Source organism: Pelophylax lessonae (assembly GCF_965119305.1).
Source record: "Pelophylax lessonae genome assembly, chromosome: 6".
NCBI lineage: Eukaryota > Metazoa > Chordata > Amphibia > Anura > Ranidae > Pelophylax > Pelophylax lessonae.
In genome coordinates, this window is record NC_138773.1 from 2740827 (window position 1) to 2764431 (window position 23605).

General features: G+C 46.1%; 1 protein-coding gene across 3 annotated transcripts in view; it reads right to left on the reverse strand.

The window, feature by feature from the left end:
- The window catches only part of LOC309559011 (integrin alpha-M-like), a 266904-nt gene that overhangs the window by 56414 nt on the left and 186885 nt on the right, over positions 1–23605 (reverse strand). For 2 of the 3 annotated variants that reach the window (XM_082262121.1, XM_082262119.1), the window contains exon 1: positions 3256–3367. The exons of the other annotated variant lie outside the window; for it this stretch is intronic. In XM_082262121.1, the coding sequence (XP_082118247.1) occupies positions 3256–3292 (37 nt within the window). In that variant the 5' untranslated portion in view covers positions 3293–3367. Of the gene's footprint in view, positions 1–3255; positions 3368–23605 lie in introns of those variants that run through there. 3 annotated transcript variants of the gene reach the window in all.

Below are 23605 nucleotides of genomic sequence, written 5' to 3' on the forward strand. Positions count from 1 at the left end.
TAAAATAACCCCCCACGCCCATCCTGCTCATCGACCATCCAACATAACCCCCCTACCCGCCCCGACCGCTTCCTCCCATCACCATGCATACATATCCCCCCTAACCATAACCTACCCCCCACCACCTTGCCTCCTCATCACCGATCAAACATATCGCAGCCCGCATAAGACCCCCACCCCTTCCTGCCTCATCACCCATCATACATATCCCCCCCATAACCCCCACACCCCTTCCTCCTCATCACCATCATACATATCCCCCCATAACCCCCCACCCTTTCCTCCTTCATCACCATCATACATATCCCCCCCATAACCCCCCACCCTTCCTCCTCATCACCATCATACATATCCCCCCCATAACCCCCCACCCCTTTCCTCCTCATCACCATCATACATATCCCCCCATAACCCCCCACCCCTTCCTCCTCATCAACCATCATACATATCCTATCCCCCCCCATAACCCCCCACCCCTTCCTCCTCTCATCACCATCATACATATCCCCCCCATAACCCCCCACCCCTTCCTCCTCATCACCATCATACATATCCCCCCCATAACCCCCCACCCCTTCCTCCTCATCTCCATCATACATATCCCCCCATAACCCCCCCACCCTTCCTCCTCATTCACCATCATACATATCCCCCCCAAAACCACCACCCCTTCTCTCCTCATCACCCATCTATACATATCCCCCCCATAACCCCCACCACCTTCCTCCTCATCACCATCATACATATCCCCCCCATAACCCCCCCCTTCTCCTCATCACCATCATACATATCCCCGCCCATAACACCCACCCCTTCCTCCTCATCACCATCAAACATATCCCCCCATAACCCCCACCCCTTCCTCCTCATCATCATCATACATATCCCCCCCATAACACCCCACCCCTTCCTCCTCATCACCATCATACATATCCCCCCCATAACACCCCACCCCTTCCTCCTCATCACCATCATTACATTATCCCCCCCATAACCCCCCACCCCTTCCTCCTCATCACCATCAAACATATCCCCCCCATAACCCCCCACCCCTTCCTCCTCATCACCATCATACATATCCCCCCATAACACCCCACCCCTTCCTCCTCATCACCATCATAATATCCCCCCATAACCCCTCACCCCTTCCTCCTCATTACCATCATACATATCCCCCCCATAACCCCCCACCCCTTCCTCCTCATCACTCATCAATACATATCCCCCAAAACCCCCCACCCCTTCCTCCTCATCACCATCATACATATCCCCCCATAACCCCCCACCCCTTCCTCCTCATCACCATCATACATATCCCCCCCATAACCCCCCCACCCCTTCCTCCTCATCACCATCATACATATCCCCCCCATAACCCCCCACCCCTTCCTCCTCATCACCATCATACATATCCCCCCCATAACCTCCCACCCCTTCCTCCTCATCACCATCATACATATCCCCCCCATAACCCCTCACCCCTTCCTCCTCATCACCATCATACATATCCCCCCCATAACCCCCCACCCCTTCCTCCTCATCACCATCATACATATCCCCCCCATAACCCCCCACCCCTTCCTCCTCATCACCATCATACATATCCCCCCCATAACCCCCCACCCCTTCCTCCTCATCACCATCATACATATCCCCCCCATAACACCCCACCCCTTCCTCCTCATCACCATCATACATATCCCCCCCATAACCCCCCACCCCTTCCTCCTCATCACCATCATACATATCCCCCCCATAACCCCCCACCCCTTCCTCCTCATCACCATCATACATATCCCCCCCATAACACCCCACCATTTCCTCCTCATCACCATCATACATATCCCCCCCATAACCCCCCACCCCTTCCTCCTCATCACCATCAAACATATCCCCCCCATAACCCCCCACCCCTTCCTCCTCATCACCATCATACATATCCCCCCCATAACACCCCACCCCTTCCTCCTCATCACCATCATACATATCCCCCCCATAACCCCTCACCCCTTCCTCCTCATTACCATCATACATATCCCCCCCATAACCCCCCACCCCTTCCTTCTCATCACCATCATACATATCCCCCCATAACCCCTCACCCCTTCCTCCTCATTACCATCAAACATATCCCCCCATAACCCCCCCACCCCTTCCTCCTCATCACCATCATACATATCCCCCCCATAACCCCCCACCCCTTCCTCCTCATCACCATCATACATATCCCCCCCATAACCCCCCACCCTTTCCTCCTCATTACCATCATACATATCCCCCCCATAACCCCCCACCCTTCCTCCTCATCACCATCATACATATCCCCCCCATAACCCCCCCACCCCTTCCTCCTCATCACCATCATACATATCCCCCCCATAACCTCCCACCCCTTCCTCCTCATCATCATCATACATATCCCCCCCATAACCCCCCACCCCTTCCTCCTCATCACCATCATACATATCCCCCCCATAACCCCCCACCCCTTCCTCCTCATCACCATCATACATATGCCCCCCATAACCCCCCACCCCTTCCTCCTCATCACCATCATACATATCCCCCCCAAAACCCCCCACCCCTTCCTCCTCATCACCATCATACATATCCCCCCAAAACACCCCACCCCTTCCTCCTCATCACCATCATACATATCCCCCCCATAACCCCCCACCCTTTCCTCCTCATTACCATCATACATATCCCCCCCATAACCCCCCACCCTTCCTCCTCATCACCATCATACATATCCCCCCCATAACACCCCACCCCTTCCTCCTCATCACCATCATACATATCCCCCCCATAACCCCCTACCCCTTCCTCCTCATCACCATCAAACATATCCCCCCCATAACCCCCCAACCCTTCCTCCTCATCATCATCATACATATCCCCCCCATAACCCCCCATCCCTTCCTCCTCATCACCATCATACATATCCCCCCATAACCCCCCACCCCTTCCTCCTCATCACCATCATACATATCCCCCCATAACCCCCACCTATTCCTCCTCATCAATAATCACCATAATACATATCCCCCCCCCCATAACCCCCCATGACCCCATCAGCCCTTCCTCCCCATGAGTTCTGTGAGATGGAATAATCCACAAATCTCCATGTTAGAAGAAGATGGTAAGCCTTGACCCAGAGCAACCAACCCATTCATCTCTTCTGACCCCACAGACCCCCATCCTGGGGTCTGCACTGTACCAGGGTTCTGAAGACCCTCAGCCGCTGTCCCTTACCTTGGTAGAGCAGAATCCAGTGCAGGAGCCTCCCCATCCCAGTCCACACAGAGAGTCAGAATGAGCGATAGTCTGCACCCAGTGTGGGTCCTATGACCTCTTTCACAATTCAGAGCAGACGTTTTACAATCTATGCAACCTGGAGAACTTCTGCAAAACTTCCTGCTGAGTGCAATACAGAGCCGGCTGTATCACCACTGCAATCTGCACCACAGCTTATCATTATCTCTGTCCTGTGGCTTCACCTCTGAATATATAAAGAACATCAAATAAGAGTCAGGGGAACTACCCTACCCCCGCCTAAACACCCCCTCAGGCTAAGAAACTATAAACTTTCATCCCCAATAAATTCTGATCCTATAAAAATCTAGCTGATATAAAAGAACAGAAAGAAAATCCACACACCAAGAGACTGACAGACAGCAGCTATGGGGTCATTTCTCCACGCCTTTGTCCAGGCCCCCCACCACCACTTGGCGTTCTTAAGACCCCAAATTTTCAAAACCCCACCCAGAATGTTGTGCACCAACACTTCCATAGGAAGGGCTTTATTCCAAACACCTGACCCCGTGTATTCCACATGTAGTATTGGACTACTAATCTAACTAGAAAAAGTGTCTTGAAATCAAAATCCCGGTGAGTCTGAAAAAGCCGTGTATGCCCACTCTGCATAACACATGCTGGAAAGGAAAAGAATAGCCAGAGGCCCACCCATTCACTTATAGCCAGAGGCCCACCCATTCACTTATTGCCAGAGGCCCACCCATTCACTTATAGCCAGAGCCCCACCCATTCACTTATAGCCAGAGGCCCACCCATTCACTTATAGCCAGAGCCCCACCCATTCACTTATAGCCAGAGGTCCACCCATTCACTTATAGCCAGAGCCCCACCCATTCACTTATAGCCAGAGGCCCACCCATTCACTTATAGCCAGAGCCCCACCCATTCACTTATAGCCAGAGCCCCACCCATTCACTTATAGCCAGAGCCCCACCCATTCACTTATAGCCAGAGGCCCACCCATTCACTTATTGCCAGAGGCCCACCCATTCACTTATAGCCAGAGGCCCACCCATTCACTTATAGCCAGAGGCCCACCCATTCACTTATAGCCAGAGCCCCACCCATTCACTTATAGCCAGAGCCCCACCCATTCACTTATAGCCAGAGGCCCACCCATTCACTTATAGCCAGAGCCCCACCCATTCACTTATTGCCAGAGGCCCACCCATTCACTTATAGCCAGAGGCCCACCCATTCACTTATAGCCAGAGGCCCACCCATTCATTTATTGCCAGAGGCCCACCCATTCACTTATAGCCAGAGGCCCACCCATTCACTTATTGCCAGAGGCCCACCCATTCACTTATAGCCAGAGCCCACCCATTCACTTATAGCCAGAGCCCCACCCATTCACTTATAGCCAGAGCTCCACCCATTCACTTATAGCCAGAAGCCCACCCATTTCGCTTATAGCCAGAGCCCCACTTATTCACTTATAGCCAGAGGCCCACCAATTCACTTATAGCCAGAGCCCCACCCATTCACTTATAGCCAGAGCCCAACCCATTCACATATAGCCAGAGCCCCACCCATTCACTTATAGCCAGAGCTCCACCCATTCACTTATAGCCAGAGGCCCACACATTCACTTATAGCCAGAGGCCCACCCATTCACTTATAGCCAGAGCCCCACCCATTCACTTATAGCCAGAGCCCCACCCATTCACTTATTGCCAGAGGCCCACCCATTCACTTATAGCCAGAGCCCCACCCATTCACTTATAGCCAGAGGCCCACCCATTCACTTATAGCCAGAGGCCCACCCATTCACTTATAGCCAGAGCCCCACCCATTCACTTATTGCCAGAGGCCCACCCATTCACTTATAGCCAGAGCCCCACCCATTCACTTATAGCCAGAGGCCCACCCATTCATTTATAGCCAGAGCCACACCCATTCACTTATAGCCAGAGCCCCACCCATTCATTTATAGCCAGAGCCCCACCCATTCACTTATAGTCAGAGGCCCACCCATTCACTTATAGCCAGAGCCCCACCCATTCACTTATAGCCAGAGGCCCACCCATTCATTTATAGCCAGAGCCACACCCATTCACTTATAGCCAGAGGCCCACCCATTCACTTATAGCCAGAGCCCACCCATTCACTTATAGCCAGAGCCCCACCCATTCACTTATAGCCAGAGGCCCACCCATTCACTTATAGCCAGAGCTCCACCCATTCACTTATAGCCAGAGGCCCACCCATTTCGCTTATAGCCAGAGCCCCACTTATTCACTTATAGCCAGAGCCCACCCATTCACTTATAGCTAGAGCCCCACCCATTCACTTATAGCCAGAGGCCCACCCATTCACTTATAGCCAGAGCTCCACCCATTCACTTATAGCCAGAGGCCCACCCATTTCGCTTATAGCCAGAGCCCCACCCATTCACTTATAGCCAGAGGCCCACCCATTCACTTATAGCCAGAGCTCCACCCATTCACTTATAGCCAGAAGCCCACCCATTTCGCTTATAGCCAGAGCCCCACTTATTCACTTATAGCCAGAGGCCCACCAATTAACTTATAGCCAGAGCCCCACCCATTCACTTATTGCCAGAGCCCCACCCATTCACTTATAGCCAGAGTCCCACCCATTCACTTATAGCCAGAGGCTCACCAATTCACTTATAGCCAGAAGCCCACCCATTCACTTATAGCCAGAGCCCCACCCATTCACTTATAGCCAGAGGCCCACCAATTCACTTATAGCCAGAGCCCCACCCATTCACTTATAGCCAGAGCAACACCCATTCACTTATAGCCAGAGCCCCACCCATTCGCTTATAGCCAGAGACCCACCCATTCGCTTATAGCCAGAGTCCCACCCATTCACTTATAGCCAGAGCCCCACCCATTCACTTATAGCCAGAGCCCCACCCATTCACTTATTGCCAGAGGCTCACCAATTCACTTATAGCCAGAGCCCCACCCATTCACTTATAGCCAGAGCCCCACCCATTCACTTATAGCCAGAGCAACACCCATTCACTTATAGCCAGAGCCCCACCCATTCGCTTATAGCCAGAGACCCACCCATTCACTTATAGCCAGAGCCCCACCCATTCACTTATAGCCAGAGGCCCACCCATTCACTTATAGCCAGAGCCCCACCCATTCACTTATAGCCAGAGCCCCACCCATTCACTTATAGCCAGAGCCCCACCCATTCACTTATAGCCAGAGACCCACCCATTCACTTATAGCCAGAGCTCCACCCATTCACTTATAGCCAGAGCCCCACCCATTCACTTATAGCCAGAGGCCCACCCATTCACTTATAGCCAGAGCCCCACCCATTCACTTATAGCCAGAGCCACACCCATTCACTTATAGCCAGAGGCCCACCCATTCACTTATAGCCAGAGGCCCACCCATTCACTTATAGCCAGAGACCCACCCATTCACTTATAGCCAGAGCTCCACCCATTCACTTATAGCCAGAGCCCCACCCATTCACTTATAGCCAGAGGCCCACCCATTCACTTATAGCCAGAGCCCCACCCATTCACTTATAGCCAGAGGCACCAAATCGGTTTTAGTTACCGTCATCGTATGAAGATATTTTTGAACATAGTTCACACTTATTTATAGATTCACCGACTTGGTTCACTGCATGATTGATTTCTTACGATGTTCATGCACATAGATTTTATTTACACTTTCTTGTCTTTTGCTATTTGTAATTTCAATTGATGTTTTGTCCTATTTGTGATTACTATGATGTGTTCGCGTTGTGGTTTAAAAGGGCCGGTCTTTTTGACCCCCCGATCTCACAATAAAGAGGACCTGTCCTGCTTATTTCTATTACAAGGGATGTTTACATTCCTTGTAATAGGAATAAAAATGGTCAAAATTATTATTTTTTTTTAAAAAACAGTGTAAAATTAAAAAAATAATAAAAAGGCGCTCTGTCTCTCCGTCTCTCCTCTCGCACTCTTCTGCGGGACTTGCTATCTTCCCCATTGCGGCTCCCTCTTCTGTGTCGGCGGTCTTGTGACGTTGGATGCTGCAGGTAACCGGGGGAGTCGCTCTGGGAGGGATCCATCCCAATGACACAAGCTTTTTTGCTTCTACATGGATATACAGCAGGATATGACCAGACTTTGAAACGTGGGGACACGGGCGGGGCAGGCCACACATATTTGGCCTTTTCTCCTAATTAAGGTAAGCCCCCTTGCACATATATCTAGAGACAGTGTTTGTCTCTGCCTCACAGCACTGGCTACTGCCGACAGGCCCACATCTCCTGCAGGCTCACATCTCCTGCAGGCTCACATCTCCTGCTGTCTTCACATCTCCTGCAGGCTCACATCTCCTGCAGGCTCACATCTCCTGCTGTCTTCACATCTCCTGCAGGCTCACATTTCCTGCAAGCTCACATCTCCTGCTGTCTTCACACATACTGAACATCTTTATTGGGTAAGTTGAATTCATTATCCACCCCTTTTTTTTTTTTGGGGGGGGGGCGGATTTTCACACCTTACCCTGACCCCTTTAATGTTTTAGATGGTCCCTCCTACATTTTGCGCTCCTCGTGATTGTCACCGGGGTACCACCACGCAGAGGTGAACAGTGGGTCACGGACTCTATGGCCCCCCCCCATTTTTGGAGTTTCTCTTCTTTATCAACCTTGGGGGGTTTTCACTCCTTAATACCTTGAATTGGGCCCAGTCATACTCACTGTGGTCTGGATATTTATCTTTTGGCTGTGCTATTTGTGTGGACATATTTTGCTTTGCGGTGAGTGCTCTGTATACATATTTTCATGCCTATATGGTTGTGGACACGGTGCCCCGCATCTCTGCACACAGCATCATCTATTAACTTCTTTGTATATTTATTTCTATCTTCTAGATATCATTTTGATGGTTATATGTTCTACCTACATTTCCTTGAAGAAGGAATCACTGTTAGATTCCGAAATATGTTGGAGAGCTAGTGATTCCACTATGACACTGGTCCACATGCGATGGAGTTGAACATATCTCTTTATTTATGTCTTTTTATACAATGAGTGTTGTTAGTCTTGCAAATTTTGTACATTTGAAATTTGATCAATAAATGTTACCTTTTCTTCTACTTCTCTTATTTTTCACACCTTTTGTGCTACTCAGCCTTGTTCATTAAAATTCCCCAGAAACATTCTTTTGTTTGTTATTTCCATATAATTTGGGGAAGGGACCGGTGCTGTTTCAGGCACACCCACATATCAGCCTCCTGCTTTGATAATAGAGATTAGGCAGGTAGTTAGTGGATAGTGAGTTGAGTTAGTTTAGTGCAGTCAGTGTAGTGAACAGGCATACCCCACTTTTATAATGTATAGATAGTTGTAGATATAATAATGTATGGATATGTTGTAGATATAATAATGTATGGATATGTTGTAGTCCTGGGTCCCCTCTCAGTGCTCCCCAAGTTTTGTGTCCCTGTCACATATAGTTCATGAGCAGTGCCGTGCCAAGGTGTCCAACATTTCCCCTAGATGCCAATGAGCACTGAAAGCTGAAAATTGGTCTGGGCAGGAAGGGGGTGAAAGTGCCCTGTATTTAAGTGGTTAAGGGGAACCCTATGACAGAATTAAAAAAACAAAAAACGGCATAAGGTCCCCCCAAAATCTATACCAGGCACTTTGGGTCTGGTACAGATTTTAAGGGAAACTCCATGGCAAAAAGAACAAAAAACGCCATGGGTTCCCCCTCAAAATCCATACCAGACCCTTATCCGAGCATGACAGGCCTGAATGGGGGGGGGGGGGAAGAGCGAGTTCCCACCCCTCCTTAACCATACCAGGCTGCTTGCCTCCAACATGTGGAGGGTGATTTTGGGTGCCCCCCAAAGCACCTGGTCCCCATGTTGATGGGGGAAGAGTATATAAGGAAAATAAAATGGAATAGACACTACCTTACGTAGGGTCATATGTCCAAAAGCAGTCCAGTCCTGGGAGGGGAGAACAGGGTCGATCCGAGGAATGCCTGACCCGGGGCTGAGGCATGGACAACACCCTCATTTAAAGTCCCACACTCTGGTCTGTTTCTACATGTATACATTTAGGGATGGAGGCAATTAGACATTCAACTAGTTATATAATGTGGCAGATCATACCTTGTTTGTCCTGTAATCATTTTGGTACTTGTAGTAATAATTTTCAAGTATAACAAGGTCTCCATGCAATACTGCCCAGCATATGAGGCTGATTCATATGTTGTGCAGAGGGAAATAGAACAATGGAGAGTGGCCTTGAGTCGGAAGTTAGGTGCTTTTTTTTTTTTGAGGGGGGGTGGGTGTAGCTTTAAAGAATGTTAGGGACTGTTTGCATGTGCACCATTTGACTACCTTGTCAGACATACAAGTCTACATGTATTGTATACATGATACAATACATCAGCCTATCATGTCCTGTTTACTAATGTAAAGTATAATATCTGTTATCTCTCAAGTAAATAATGATAAGCTCCAGATTTACATCTTCCTAGGTTTGATAAAACTAAACTAGATGGCTGTAACATGATTGTATGAGTCAGAGCATATGACATCATCATCATCATCACCATCATCATCATCATCATCCTCCTCCAGACAGTGCAGTATGCTATATGCAGCCACACCTAACTAGATGTTCAAATGGACATCTAGCATGGTGGTGAGGGACAAAGTGCAGGAGATCCAAGCTGTCCCAAACAAAACTAGGTTCATAATATCAAAAGATAGAGGGGAGCCTTTGTTTAAAAATAATGTACGGAAAGTGCATGTTCAATGTTGAATTGTTTTTATAATGTTTTTATGATTATGTCAACTCTTGGATTTATGTAACCTGTATTTTTTTCAGAAAGTGTTTGAATAAAAGTGTTTAAAAAATACAATGACTCTGCTTCACTGCAATAGAACCCTTTGTCATTGAAATTTGGTATCTGTGACTGTTACTTCCCAAATGAACCCGCTATGAAAAAGACACTTGTGCAGTTTCAAGATCCCCCTTTTATTTTTAACCATGCTATCCTAATTTTTGGCAGACCTCACAAACAATGGAAGTAGTTGTTTCAAAACAGTCCGAAAAAAAAATTTCAAATTCCAAAGTATTTTTATATTATTATTAGCATATATAATAATAACATTGATAATGTATAAATGTACTTGTTTTTATTGCAAACAGGTCTTTCAAACACAAAGTGTACAAATATAACTTTGCCAGCATCAAACTACATGTCGTTCTGCCAGCTCACTGCACCGATTCCAGTAAAATAATTAATGTAATCCAGCCTGCTTTGCTGAGCACTTTGTGTTGGTAGCCTGGAATGTACTTGGTGTCAGGGATGTCATGGCAAAGCCTGATGTGTAGAGGAATGTCTCACCGGGTATCTGGCAGGACACAGGTTCACTAGAGGTGCGGAGTCTAAGTGTTAGCCGGTTTTCACCAGGGCCCCAGATGGTGGGGATGGACTTGGCTGCGTGCTAACACCAGGTCGCGGTCCTCAGGATTCCCCAGTCGAGCCAGGTGCAGGTCCAGGACCAATAGCCGGTAACAGGTAAGCAGATCAGGATGAGACAGAAGAATAGTCAAGACAAGCCAAGGTCAGGGTGGGCAGCAGGTAATCAGAGTCCAAAGGCAAGCCGGGTCAGATGATCAGGAACAGCAGATAATATCAGATGCAGGGAACAGGAGAACTGAAGATCACACAGCAAAGATTTAGTGTGATCACTGGCTTTAAATCGGACGCTTGGTGCCAAAGAGGATTGCGTGCGCATGCGTGTTCACGCGAATGTGAGATAGCTTCGAACTATTTCAAGGTAGCCTCAGCATATGCGCATGCGCATAGACGTTCGCCGGTTAACAGCGCCAGTGTGCCTGCGCATGGTCGTGAATCCCTGACACTCGGTCAAGAGATGTCAGTCCAGCAAGGCACTTCTGCCCTTCCTCACGGTTATATCTGCCAGGTCTCTCAGCTTCCCGATCTGGTGCTGCAGCAACATACCCCTGTACATGTCGACGGAGGTAGTTGTGAAGGACACAACATACCAAAACTATAGAGTCTACTTTATACATTGCCAAGTTAATCGGATTTTGGAAAATGCGGAATCTGTTGGCTAGTATTCCAAAGGCATTTTCCACCACCCTGCATGCACGGGACAGCCTATAATTGTAGATCCTCTGATCTGAGGTCAAGCCACGCATTGGGAAAGGCTTCAGTAGATGTTCTCCTAATGCAAAGGCATCGTCTGCTATAAAAACAAAATTCAGACCTTCCACATTCTGAGCATTGCTTGGCAAATTAAGTGTCTCATTCTGGAGGTGCCTATAGAATTCTGTATGTTCGATAATACTGGCATCTGAGTGCCGCCAATTTGTACCAATGTCTAAATATAGGAATTCATAGTTTGCATTAACAACTGCCATCATGACAATGCTGAAGAATCCCTTATAATTATAATAAAATGATCCAGAGTTGGCAGGTGAGGTAATCCTAACATGCTTCCCATCTATTGCACCTCCACAGTTTGGGAAGTTCCACATCTCATGGAAGTTTTTAGCCACCTCCAACCATTCGTCTGAGTTCTTGGGAAACTGTAAAAAAATACAGAAAATGCAATCTGTGTGCTACAGACAACAATTAACAAGTAAGTATTTTAGACAATTCAATTTGGTAATGGTAATAGCTGAGAGTAATTATACATTGATAGCAACCATGAAAACTTAATTTAAAGGTTTTTGGATTATGCGCTATAGTGACAATTTGGGCAAAAAAAGCTGTATTTTTCAATTTCTGCTATATAACACTCCCAAAAAAAAAATCTTATTTTTACATCATTTAAGGCCAATTTGTATTCTGTTGGAAATATGTAAAATATTTACTACTATAAATATATATATATATTTACTAAGCATTGTAAATATGAAAATTACCTTTATATATTCATTCTGTAGAGCAGTGATCAGCGCCTTGCAGGTCTCAGGGATGATATTGCCAAGGGCCTGGGGGGAAATTCCAGTGGTAAATTCCTGCAAGCTTCGCCCTGTTGCCAGATAACGCAGGGTAGCTATCAGCCTTTGCTCTGCACTAATGGCCTCACGCATGGCTGTGTCCTGTTTTTGTATCCGCGGAGTGACAAATGACAGGAGATGCTGGAAGCACTCATCATCCATTCGCAAATAATTACGGAAATCATCCGGGTTGTTTTCCCAAATTTCACAGATGAGTTGCATGTGGGAGTACTTTGCGCGGTTGAGGAGCCATTCTTTAGTCCACGATCTTTGCCTTCTCTTTTTCTTTTGGTTAAGAACATTCTGGATAGCCAGAACACCAAGGATAGCTAATGGAAGGCTGAAATCCTCCATGTTTCCAGTTATCGTTCAGAACGAGCGAATAAACGAGCAAATAAATGTGACCAGACACGAAAATTCCACATAGCTCGGCATGAAGGCGCTCAAGGCGTGGCTAGAGGGGTCACACGCACATTACATCATTTCCCCTCACACGCTACAGCATGGTTACACATACTGGAAGCTTTTGGAGCAGCGTACGAGAAAATTTGCATTGTAAGTAACCTCTCCCATTTGCGATATAATTGAGAGTGTACTAGCAACCAAGCAAAAACGGACGAAAAGTCGTCCGATATTCGGATCGTGTGTATGGGCCAATAGGGAGAGAGAGAGAGGCAAGGATCACTATGGTACCTGGAAAAAAGGAAGTATCACTATGGTACATGGAATGCAGGAAGTAAGGATCACTATGGCACATGGAAGGCAAGAAGGATCACTATGGTATATGGAAGGCAGAAATGATCACTATGATACATGGAAGACATCAGGAGCACTGCTTTAAAATTCCTACCCACACAACTCCTTCACAGGCACAGCATTAGCTGCATGCCGGGGGATGTGGGTGGACACAGGGGGACATGGGGAGGAGGTGGAGCAGACCTCTTCCATTCGTATGGGATGTAGAGCTGGTGGGTGAGCAGGTGGGGGAGGTGGGGCAACTGTGCTGGCTGGACACTGAGAGTGTCAGTCTCAGCCTTGCCAGCTGCAGCATGGCGCACACCTGGCAGGTGTATTTGTGGAGTAAAGTTCCTGCACTGGGCTCTGCTGTAGGATTCAGCCCAGATTTGTGGGACACCGAGATTTACTCAAAATTTTGGGGACGGTCCCGGCGAATCCGGCACGGTTGGGAGGTATGACCTTTGTGAGAGAGATAAAAAGCACCTGCTCCAGACCCAGAACGTCAGTGTAATGTTCTCCAGCAAATGGAATTTCCAGGCAATCTTCTTCAGGCCTTCAGCCCAGCTCCTGCTGAGGCTCAGACTGCAGCTTCTTGTCTCTCTGGCAAGAACTGGAAGCCTCCCTTGGGGTAAAAAAAACACTCTGCTCAGGTCTCCTGCACATTTATCACCTCCCCAGCCAACTTCTGGACACCTCCCTCCATGGATTGGCTGGGGCATGATACATATTCAACTGATCATATGAATCTTCCTGCCTATGCTCTGGAAACCTCTTTCAGGAAGGCGGGAGCAATCAAACTTTCTGCTCACGAAACCCGGAACAGACTAAAGCAATTAATCACTGCTCCATTCACTATAGTGGAGGCCAAAAACTACATTTACCCAGCAGCCTAACTAGAGGTGGACTCTACACTCCTGATGAAGGGGATCCATTGCATAATTTGTTTAGTATCTCCGGTATTAGTTTAGTTTATTTGGGAATAACTAATTGTAAGAGAGTGTATAGTCGTCATGTCCTTAGCAACCATGACTCATCTGCTGTCAGTGGGATTTCCCGCATCTATCTTAGACATGGAATTCAGACAGTTTGATGATAGTATTGTTTGTAAGGTTTACTGTGTCAGAAGGAATAGTGCCATTGGTGGGTCTACCATTTAATTCCTCTGCTGATTGGGGGTTGATGGCCTGATTGCTTCTTTCCTGATCAATTCTTTTTTCGTTTGTTTTGTCTTTTTCTGCGTTTCTTAGTCTTCCTCTCGGTAGTGCAGTCCTCTCGTGAGGCGACTGCTCTTCTCCTAAAAAACAAAACACAGAGCACTACGAAGACCTCCAGCATATGAAGGGTGGATGAACAAAACTAATAAGCAGCTGAATCCAGGGAAGGGAAGGGGGGGGGGGGAGGGGAGGGAAGGAAAAAATAAAAAAAATAAAAAATAAGAAATAAAAAAGGAAAAAATAAACACAGGCAATAAAAGGGGTGTAGCTGCAAATGGACATAAGCATAAAATGGTACCATACAATAGGGGACAATGGGATACCATAAATAGGTTGATGATCCTAAAAGGGATAAAGTCCGTGGGCACTGAGCTGCTCTTCCACAGATGAGGAGGAAGAATCTGTATAGACAAAAAGAAGAGGGGAGAAGCGCTCTAAGTGCAGACAATTTATTGCAGATAACAAGGCAGGTAATATACACTCACTAGACATAAAGACTGAAAAGCTGTATGTGTCAAAGCAATCCTGCAGCCATCCTCTGGAGGGTGTCCTCTGGTCACAGGAAGCCGTATGCAGTACTGTCACTGGCGGTGGGAGGGAAAAAAGCCCGGCTGTCTCCCACAACATCAGTGGTGAGCGGTCAAGCGGCTCGGATCTGCGGCTCCGTGTTGCGAGTGATGGATGGAGGCACTCTCACCCACAGGGATGGTGGGATCTGTCCAATGTGTTACGGCATGCACGACGCGTTTCTGAGCATGCGCGGGGTCCTCTGCACCCGGCGTGCTCTTTCATCAGGTGCTAGAGTGCCGTAGTCTCTGTGGGGCTTTATGTAGTGCTGAACAAGAGGATAATTGGGCACAGCTGAAGTAAGGGGATGGCAACCGCCCACAGCACTGAGCAATAACCTAACCAATCAAACATTTTTTGTAGCAATGGTAGAGATTAAAAACAACTTAGAAGTGGAGTGTGATCGGTCGGCTGCCCTTAACCGCTTCCATACAGAGCAGTTTGACACCCTTCCTGCCCAGACCAATTTTCAGCTTTCAGCACTCTCACACTTTGAATGACAATTGCTCAGTCATGCTACACTATAACCAAACAAAATTTTTATCATTTTTTTCACACAAATAGAGCTTTCTTTTGGTGGTATTTGATCACAACTGGGGTTTTTTTTTTTCGTGATATATGCAAAAAAAGAGCAAAAATTTGGAAAAAAAAACACTTTTTTTTAGTTTCAATTATGAAATTTTGCAAAAAATAAATTTTTCTTCATACATTTGGGCCAAAATGTATACTGCTACATGTCTCTGGTAAAATTAACCCAAATTAGTGTATATTATTTAGTCTGTGTGAAAGTTATTGAGTCTAGAAGCTATGGTACCAATTACTGAAAATTGATCACACCAGATGTACTGACTGCCTATCTCCTTTCTTGAGGCCCTGAAATGTCAGGACAGTACAAATACCGACCAAATGACCCCTTTTTGTAAAGTAGACAGTCCAAGGTATTTAGTAAGAGGCATGGTGAGTTTTTTGAAGTTGTAATTTTTTCCCACAATTCTTGGGAAAATGAAGAAAAAATTTTTTTTTTCTTTTTTTTCCCACAAAGTTGTCAATTTATAAGCTATTTCTAACACATAGCATGTACACAGCAAAAATTACACCCAAAAATACATTCTGCTACTCCTTCCGAGTATGGCGATACCACATGTGTGAGACTTTTACACAGCCTGGCCACAAAAAGAGACTCCACGTCCAAGAAGCACATTCAGGCGTTCTAGGAGCATAAATACACATAAAACTTTCTTACTACCTATCACACTTTTCAAGGCCCTAGAGCACCAATACAATGGAAAAGTCCACAAAATGACCCCATTTTGGAAAGCAAACACTCCAACGTATATTCTATGAGGCATAATGGGTCGTTTGAACATATCATTTTTTTCCACAGGTTTTTGGAAAATGTGGGAAAAAAATGAAAACTTTTTTTTTTTACACAAAGTTGTCAATTTATAGGATATTCCTAACACATAGCATGTACACAGCAAAAATGACACCCCAAAATACATTCTGCCACTCCTCCTGAGTATGGCAATACCACATGTGTGAGACTTTTTCACAGCCTAGCCATATAGAGGGGCCTAACATCCAAGGAGCATCATCATGCATCCTAGCCACTTGCCTAGGCCTATTTTTGACATTTGGTGTTTACAAGCTAAAATCAGTTGTTTTGCTAGAAAACTGCTTAGAACCCCCAAACATTATATATTTTTTTTTAGCAGAGACCCTAGAGAATAAAATGGAGATTATTGCAATATTTTTTATCACACCGTATTTGCGTAGCGGTCTTCCAAACGCAATTTTTTTGGAAAAAATTCACTTTTTTTAATTAAAAAATAAGAAACCAGTAAAGTTAGCCCAATTTTTTTCCATAATGTGAAAGATAATGTTAAGCCGAGTAAATAGATACCCAACATGTCATGTTTCAAAATTGCGCACGCTCACGGAATGGTGACAAACTTTGGTACTTAAAAATCCCCATAGGCGACAATTTAAAAATTTCTACAGGTTGCCATCTTTGAGTTACAGAGGAGGTCTAGGGCTCAAATTATTCCCCTTGCTCTAACGATCGCGGCGATACCTCACATGTGTGGTTTGAACACCGTTTACATATGTGGGCGGGGTTTCTGTATGCGTTCGCTTCTGCGCGCGAGCTAACGGGGACAGGGCGCTTTAATTTTTTTTTTTTTTTTTTTTTACTATTTATTTTATTTATTATTTTTTATTTTTACACTGTTTAAAAAAAAAAAAAAAAATTGATCATTTTTATTTCTATTAAAAGAAATGTAAATATTCCTCGTAATAGAAATAGGCACGACAGGACCTCTTTTTTGTGAGATCTGGGGTCAAAAAGTCCTCAGATCTCACAAGTACACTAAAAGATAGAAAAAAAAAAAAAAAAAAAATAATTATAATATAAAATGAAAAAAAAAAAAAAAAAGGACCTTTAAACCGGTTGCTAGGCAACAACATTTTCCGTAGCTCCGGTCCTCCAAGACCATAGAGTCAAGTGAGGGCAAGCTTGCCCTCACTCGACATCCTGTCTGTGAGGATTCGGGACCGGATCGTTTTCCCCTCTGCCGGCGGGTCCGGTAAGCGGGGAAAAGGACCGGAACGCGTCGGGAGGGGGGGGGCGCCTCTTCCGCCATCCCGGAAGGGTGATCCCACGGCGAATCCGCCGCTGGGACCACCCTTATCGGAAAGCCAACCGTCCACCGTTTAAAAAAATACCAGGGTTATGGCAGCTATCTGCTGCCATAACACCGGTATTTAGGTTTAAACGGACGACGTATATAAACCTTTTTGGACTTGGACATGGTGGCTGTATGAAGGGTGACAGGTACTCGGGTACTTTGTTGGGCAGGTGACAGGTACTCTGGTACTGATGAGCAGGTGGCAGGTACTCGGGTACTCCGATAGGCAGGTGACAGGTACTCGGGTACTCTGATGGGCAGGTGACAGGCAGGTGATAGGTACTGATGAGTAGTACTCACTGACTGATAGGTGATAGGTGATACTGTACTGATGGGTACTGATGATCAGTACTGATACGTGATAGGTACTGATGAGTACTGATGAGTAGTGATGGGTACTGATGAGCAGGCGGCAAGTACTTGGGTACTTCAGGCGTCAGGTACTCTGATGAGCAGGTGGAAGGTACTCGGGTACTCTGATGGGTAGGTGACAGGTACTCAGGTACTCTGATGACGGGTACTCCGTTGACAGGTACTCAAAGTACCTGAGTACCTGTCATCAGAGTACCCGAGTACCTGTCATCAGAGTACCCGAGTACCCGTCATCAGAGTACCCGAGTACCTGTCATCAGAGTACCCGAGTACCCGTCATCAGAGTATCCGAGTACCTGTCATCAGAGTACCCGAGTACCTGTCATCAGAGTACCCGAGTACCTGTCATCAGAGTACCGGAGTACCCGTCATCAGAGTACCCGAGTACCTGTCATCAGAGTACCCGAGTACCTGTCATCAGAGTACCCGAGTACCTGTCATCAGAGTACCCGAGTACCCGTCATCAGAGTACCCGAGTACCCGTCATCAGAGTACCCGAGTACCCGTCAGAGTACCCGAGTACCTGTCATCAGAGTACCCGAGTACCTGTCATCAGAGTATCCGTCATCAGAGTACCTGAGTACCTGTCATCAGAGTACCCGAATACCTGTCACCAGCCCATCAGAGTACCCGAGTACCTGTCATCTGAGTACCTGATGACAGGTACTCGGGTACTTTGATGGGCTAGTGACAGGTACTCTTTATTGGGGGGGGGGGCAATCAGTGTGTTTGGGGTGCACTGTACTTGGTAACTAGCTGTTACCACAATCTCCTCCTCACACAGGATCAGTGTGTGAGGAGGAGAACACGGTGACAGCTAGTTACCGTGTTCTCTGTTGACATTTGTGACCGGCTGTGATTGGACACAGCCGGTCACGTGGTAAAGAGCCAATTTCATTGGCTCTTTACCTAGATCGGGGATCGACTCTGTCCGAGGGACGAGCCTCGTCCCCGATCGCTGCTCTGCGCGCCCCCGGGGGCGCGCATTGCAGAGAGAACGAGCGGCTCGTGCTGGAGCCGCTCATGTGATCGGCTGTGATTGACACAGCCGATCACGTGGTAAACAGCCAATTTCTATTGGCTGTTTACCTTGATCAGTGATGGGCTATGTCCGAGGGACGAGCCTCATCCCTGATCGCGCCGCTGCGCGCCGCCGGGGGCGCGCAGTAGCAGCTAGAACGGGCCGACGTCATATGACGGCGGCCCGGATCTAGACAACCACTTTGCCGACGTCATTTTACATGACTCGGTATGGAAGTGGTTAAATACACATGTATGTGGGCTAGGCAACTGCTTATCACAGTGATAGCAAACAATTAGGCAATAAAAAACATATAATAGATATAAAATAGGGGTAAGCCCGGGTTCATCAAGGCTTCTAAAGAACATGTAAAACGTTCCAGGTTTAAAACGGATACAATTATAAAAATATAAAAGTTAATAAAAAGCATCTTTAAAAGGTATATTTTAAGAGCTAATGCATAATACCTATACAGGCTGTGGTATGGAGAAACATATAGGCAGATGAAGCAGTAAAAAAAGGGGGGGGGAGGGGGGGGGGTAAAAAAGCCTTATATATTGGATAAGAAAATGGAGGATGGATATAACCCATATATAGGTGTACATATGTATATCCTAATAATTCTATTTTCTGTATAAAGGATTTTTATATGGATTACCAACTACGGTACCACATGTATGATATATAGGGAAATAAGCCTTCTGATTGCTCAGTAGGTAAGACCTTATAAAGTTTATATAAAAGATTTATATACCAGAGCCATGGCCAAAGTGTATATATTAAAAAATCATCTAATATGATGCGATGAAAAAATAGTGACCAACAGAAAACCCTGATAGTAATTATAAGATAGTGTGCACGTCTAATTCTTCATTTAACCCTCGAGGAGCGAGAACATCTAACGTGTAGATCCAGAAAGTCTCTCGCATACATAATTTGGAAAAACGTTCTCCCTCCGGCAAGTCTTTGGGAATGGATTCGATAACCCAAATTTTTAGTCCCTCAACATTTTTCAGAAGTCCATGGAAAATCCACCGAGGGACTAAACAGTTTTGTCACTAAGTTCCATTGTCAGTATAGAAAAATGGAAAAAATTCTATCAAAACACTGGGATATCCTAAAGCAAGACCCCCACTTGAACTCGGTCATTTTGGACAAGCCAAAGGTTACTTATAGGAGGGCTACCACCTTGAAAAACAAAATAGCACCCAGCAAATTAAAGAACATCAAGGCCACTAATCATCTGTCATGGATGATCCCCCTGAAAGGCATGTATGCCTGCCGTAAAAAGTTATGCAAAATGTGTAGTTTTGTGCGACATGGCCAAAAGAACTTTACACATAATGACAAAACCTATGTCTTAGACAATTTTTTCAACTGTTCCACAGACTATGTGGTGTATTGTCTGATATGTCCCTGCCAGTTGCTCTATGTAGGTCGAACCATCAGACCAGTCAGACAACGATTCGGCAAACACCGCCGTCTTATTGAAGGTGGATGTGACCTTCATAGTGTCCCTCGACATTTTTCAGAAGTCCATGGAAAATCCACGAGGGACTAAAAATTTGGGTTATCGAATCGATTCCCAAAGACTTGCCGGAGGGAGAATGTTTTTCCAAATTATGTATGCGAGAGACTTTCTGGATCTACACGTTAGATGTTCTCGCTCCTCGAGGGTTAAATGAAGAATTAGACGTGCACACTATCTTATAATTACTATCAGGGTTTTCTGTTGGTCACTATTTTTTCATCGCATCATATTAGATGATTTTTTAATATATACACTTTGGCCATGGCTCTGGTATATAAATCTTTTATATAAACTTTATAAGGTCTTACCTACTGAGCAATCAGAAGGCTTATTTCCCTATATATCATACATGTGGTACCGTAGTTGGTAATCCATATAAAAATCCTTTATACAGAAAATAGAATTATTAGGATATACATATGTACACCTATATATGGGTTATATCCATCCTCCATTTTCTTATCCAATATATAAGGCTTTTTTACCCCCCCCCTCCCCCCCCCTTTTTTTACTGCTTCATCTGCCTATATGTTTCTCCATACCACAGCCTGTATAGGTATTATGCATTAGCTCTTAAAATATACCTTTTAAAGATGCTTTTTATTAACTTTTATATTTTTATAATTGTATCCGTTTTAAACCTGGAACGTTTTACATGTTCTTTAGAAGCCTTGATGAACCCGGGCTTACCCCTATTTTATATCTATTATATGTTTTGTATTGCCTAATTGTTTGCTATCACTGTGATAAGCGGTTGTCTAGCCCACATACATGTGTATTTAAGGGCAGCCGACCGATCACACTCCACTTCTAAGTTGTTTTTAATCTCTACCATTGCTACAAAAAATGTTTGATTGGTTAGGTTATTGCTCAGTGCTGTGGGCGGTTGCCATCCCCTTACTTCAGCTGTGCCCAATTATCCTCTTGTTCAGCACTACATAAAGCCCCACAGAGACTACGGCACTCTAGCACCTGATGAAAGAGCACGCCGGGTGCAGAGGACCCCGCGCATGCTCAGAAACGCGTCGTGCATGCCGTAACACATTGGACAGATCCCACCATCCCTGTGGGTGAGAGTGCCTCCATCCATCACTCGCAACACGGAGCCGCAGATCCGAGCCGCTTGACCGCTCACCACTGATGTTGTGGGAGACAGCCGGGCTTTTTTCCCTCCCACCGCCAGTGACAGTACTGCATACGGCTTCCTGTGACCAGAGGACACCCTCCAGAGGATGGCTGCAGGATTGCTTTGACACATACAGCTTTTCAGTCTTCATGTCTAGTGAGTGTATATCACCTGCCTTGTTATCTGCAATAAATTGTCTGCACTTAGAGCGCTTCTCCCCTCTGCTCTTCTCCTAAAAAACTGACATGGCGATCTTCTTCATCTTCACTTCCAAAGGTGACGATCCGATTCAATGAGTGGGAGTGTGATCCCTTTCCTTGTCTTCTGAATCGCCTGCGTCCTCTTACGTTCGAGAGATCAAAAATATTCCCCTTCTCCCAATCCTCCAGGTCTCTGAGAAGTTTAGATTGTTTGGTTGATCTAAAACTCTTCTGTGTCCTAATTACCTCATGTTTAAACAATTCGTTATGTTTGTCAAATTCCCGTCTATCACTGAACGGTTCAAGTTGTTTAAGGCTTTCCATTATCTGTATTTGTAGCTCTGACAGTTGTATCTTTTCCTCTTCCACTATCAGTTTCATAAACTCAACCGCCATGGTTGATGCATGTTTGCTTCCACTTAGTGAGGAACCTTTCATTCTGTAAGTGCTCAGCTGGTATGACCCTTTCTTGTAGTCCTCTTGGGACTATTTTTTTCTCTATATACGTCTCCAGGGACAAGATATCCCATTTCCGATGAGGCAGTTTAATGGTTCATTTTTTATGGTGTTTAAACAGTGTTTTAATGGATTCACCCTCAGATGGTATTTGTTCTCCTGGATTCCCTGTGAAAGTAGATCTTATTTCTTCCTCAATGTCCTCTCCTATTATATACGCCATTAGGTTGCGCGCTCAATGAAGTGAACGAGCCAAAATTGATAGATGATTCACACACATACACGTGTAGCACTGCCCCCTAGGGAGCTGCTATGTGTGGATTCCCCTGGGTTACCCATAGCAACAGTCCATAAAACCTATCACTTTAAGACTTGTCTCAGACAATGGACAGTCCAGGGGATTTGGTTTTTGTGTTTTATTTTGTAACTTGGATGGGAGAAGGGATGAGTGGGATACTCCAACTATGAGCTATGCACAAATTCTGAGGACTCTAACTGCAATGAATGCGGCAAGGCTGCTGCTTCACCTTACCACTGAAGTGAAGTGTAAAGGTTCCTGACTGGATTTCTCTTCAGTGTCCTGACTTGGCACCCCCTTTTTCACTTCCCGTACATGCTAGCCCCTTGTCCACTGACTCTCCACTGGAGTGGTCCCCTTCCTGGGCAGACCCCTGGCAAGCTTCCCGGTACTCACGGAAACTGTTTTTTCCTGGGTTGCTCTGCCTTCAGCTCCACTTGTCAGTAACCTGGACCTCCTGGCTCACACATCACACTCTGGATCCACTAGGCCGACCGCCTATGACCACCTTCCATACAGACAGGAGGAAAGACCAACGTCACCCTTCTCCTGTGACCTGGCTTTCCACCCAAAGATGCCCTGTCACATGTGCCCCTGGCCTTTATAGCCTATCCCAGGATGCACCACTCTTGTGCCCTCCCATTGAGACAGCCACTAAAGCCTGTGTGTCACTGGCTAGGATTCCTCCACTGTCCAACAGGCTCCCCTATTGGATACAGTGGGGACACTCCCTCAGCCCAAGTGAATAACACATGGACACATGTGACAGGCAAAACTACTGATCAGGTTCCCCTGATAAGCAGATGGAGCAAAACAATGCCTTTACCGAGCACCTACCTAGGAGGGTGCTACACACATTAAATGCTACCCAGTTGTGTGTAGTCTGCACGTATTTAGTAAATCGTTTCTTATGATCAGGGGTCCCTGGTATGGTCCAAAGGGGATCAGGCAGTGAATAATATACTACAGAAGAAAATATGGCACCACAGGATCTGATTGCTGGGAAATATTACTCCAACAATATAGGGAAACCGACTCACCGGTAATGGTGGTGCCTGGGGTTGTAGAATTTCATATTAACCCATTTATTTC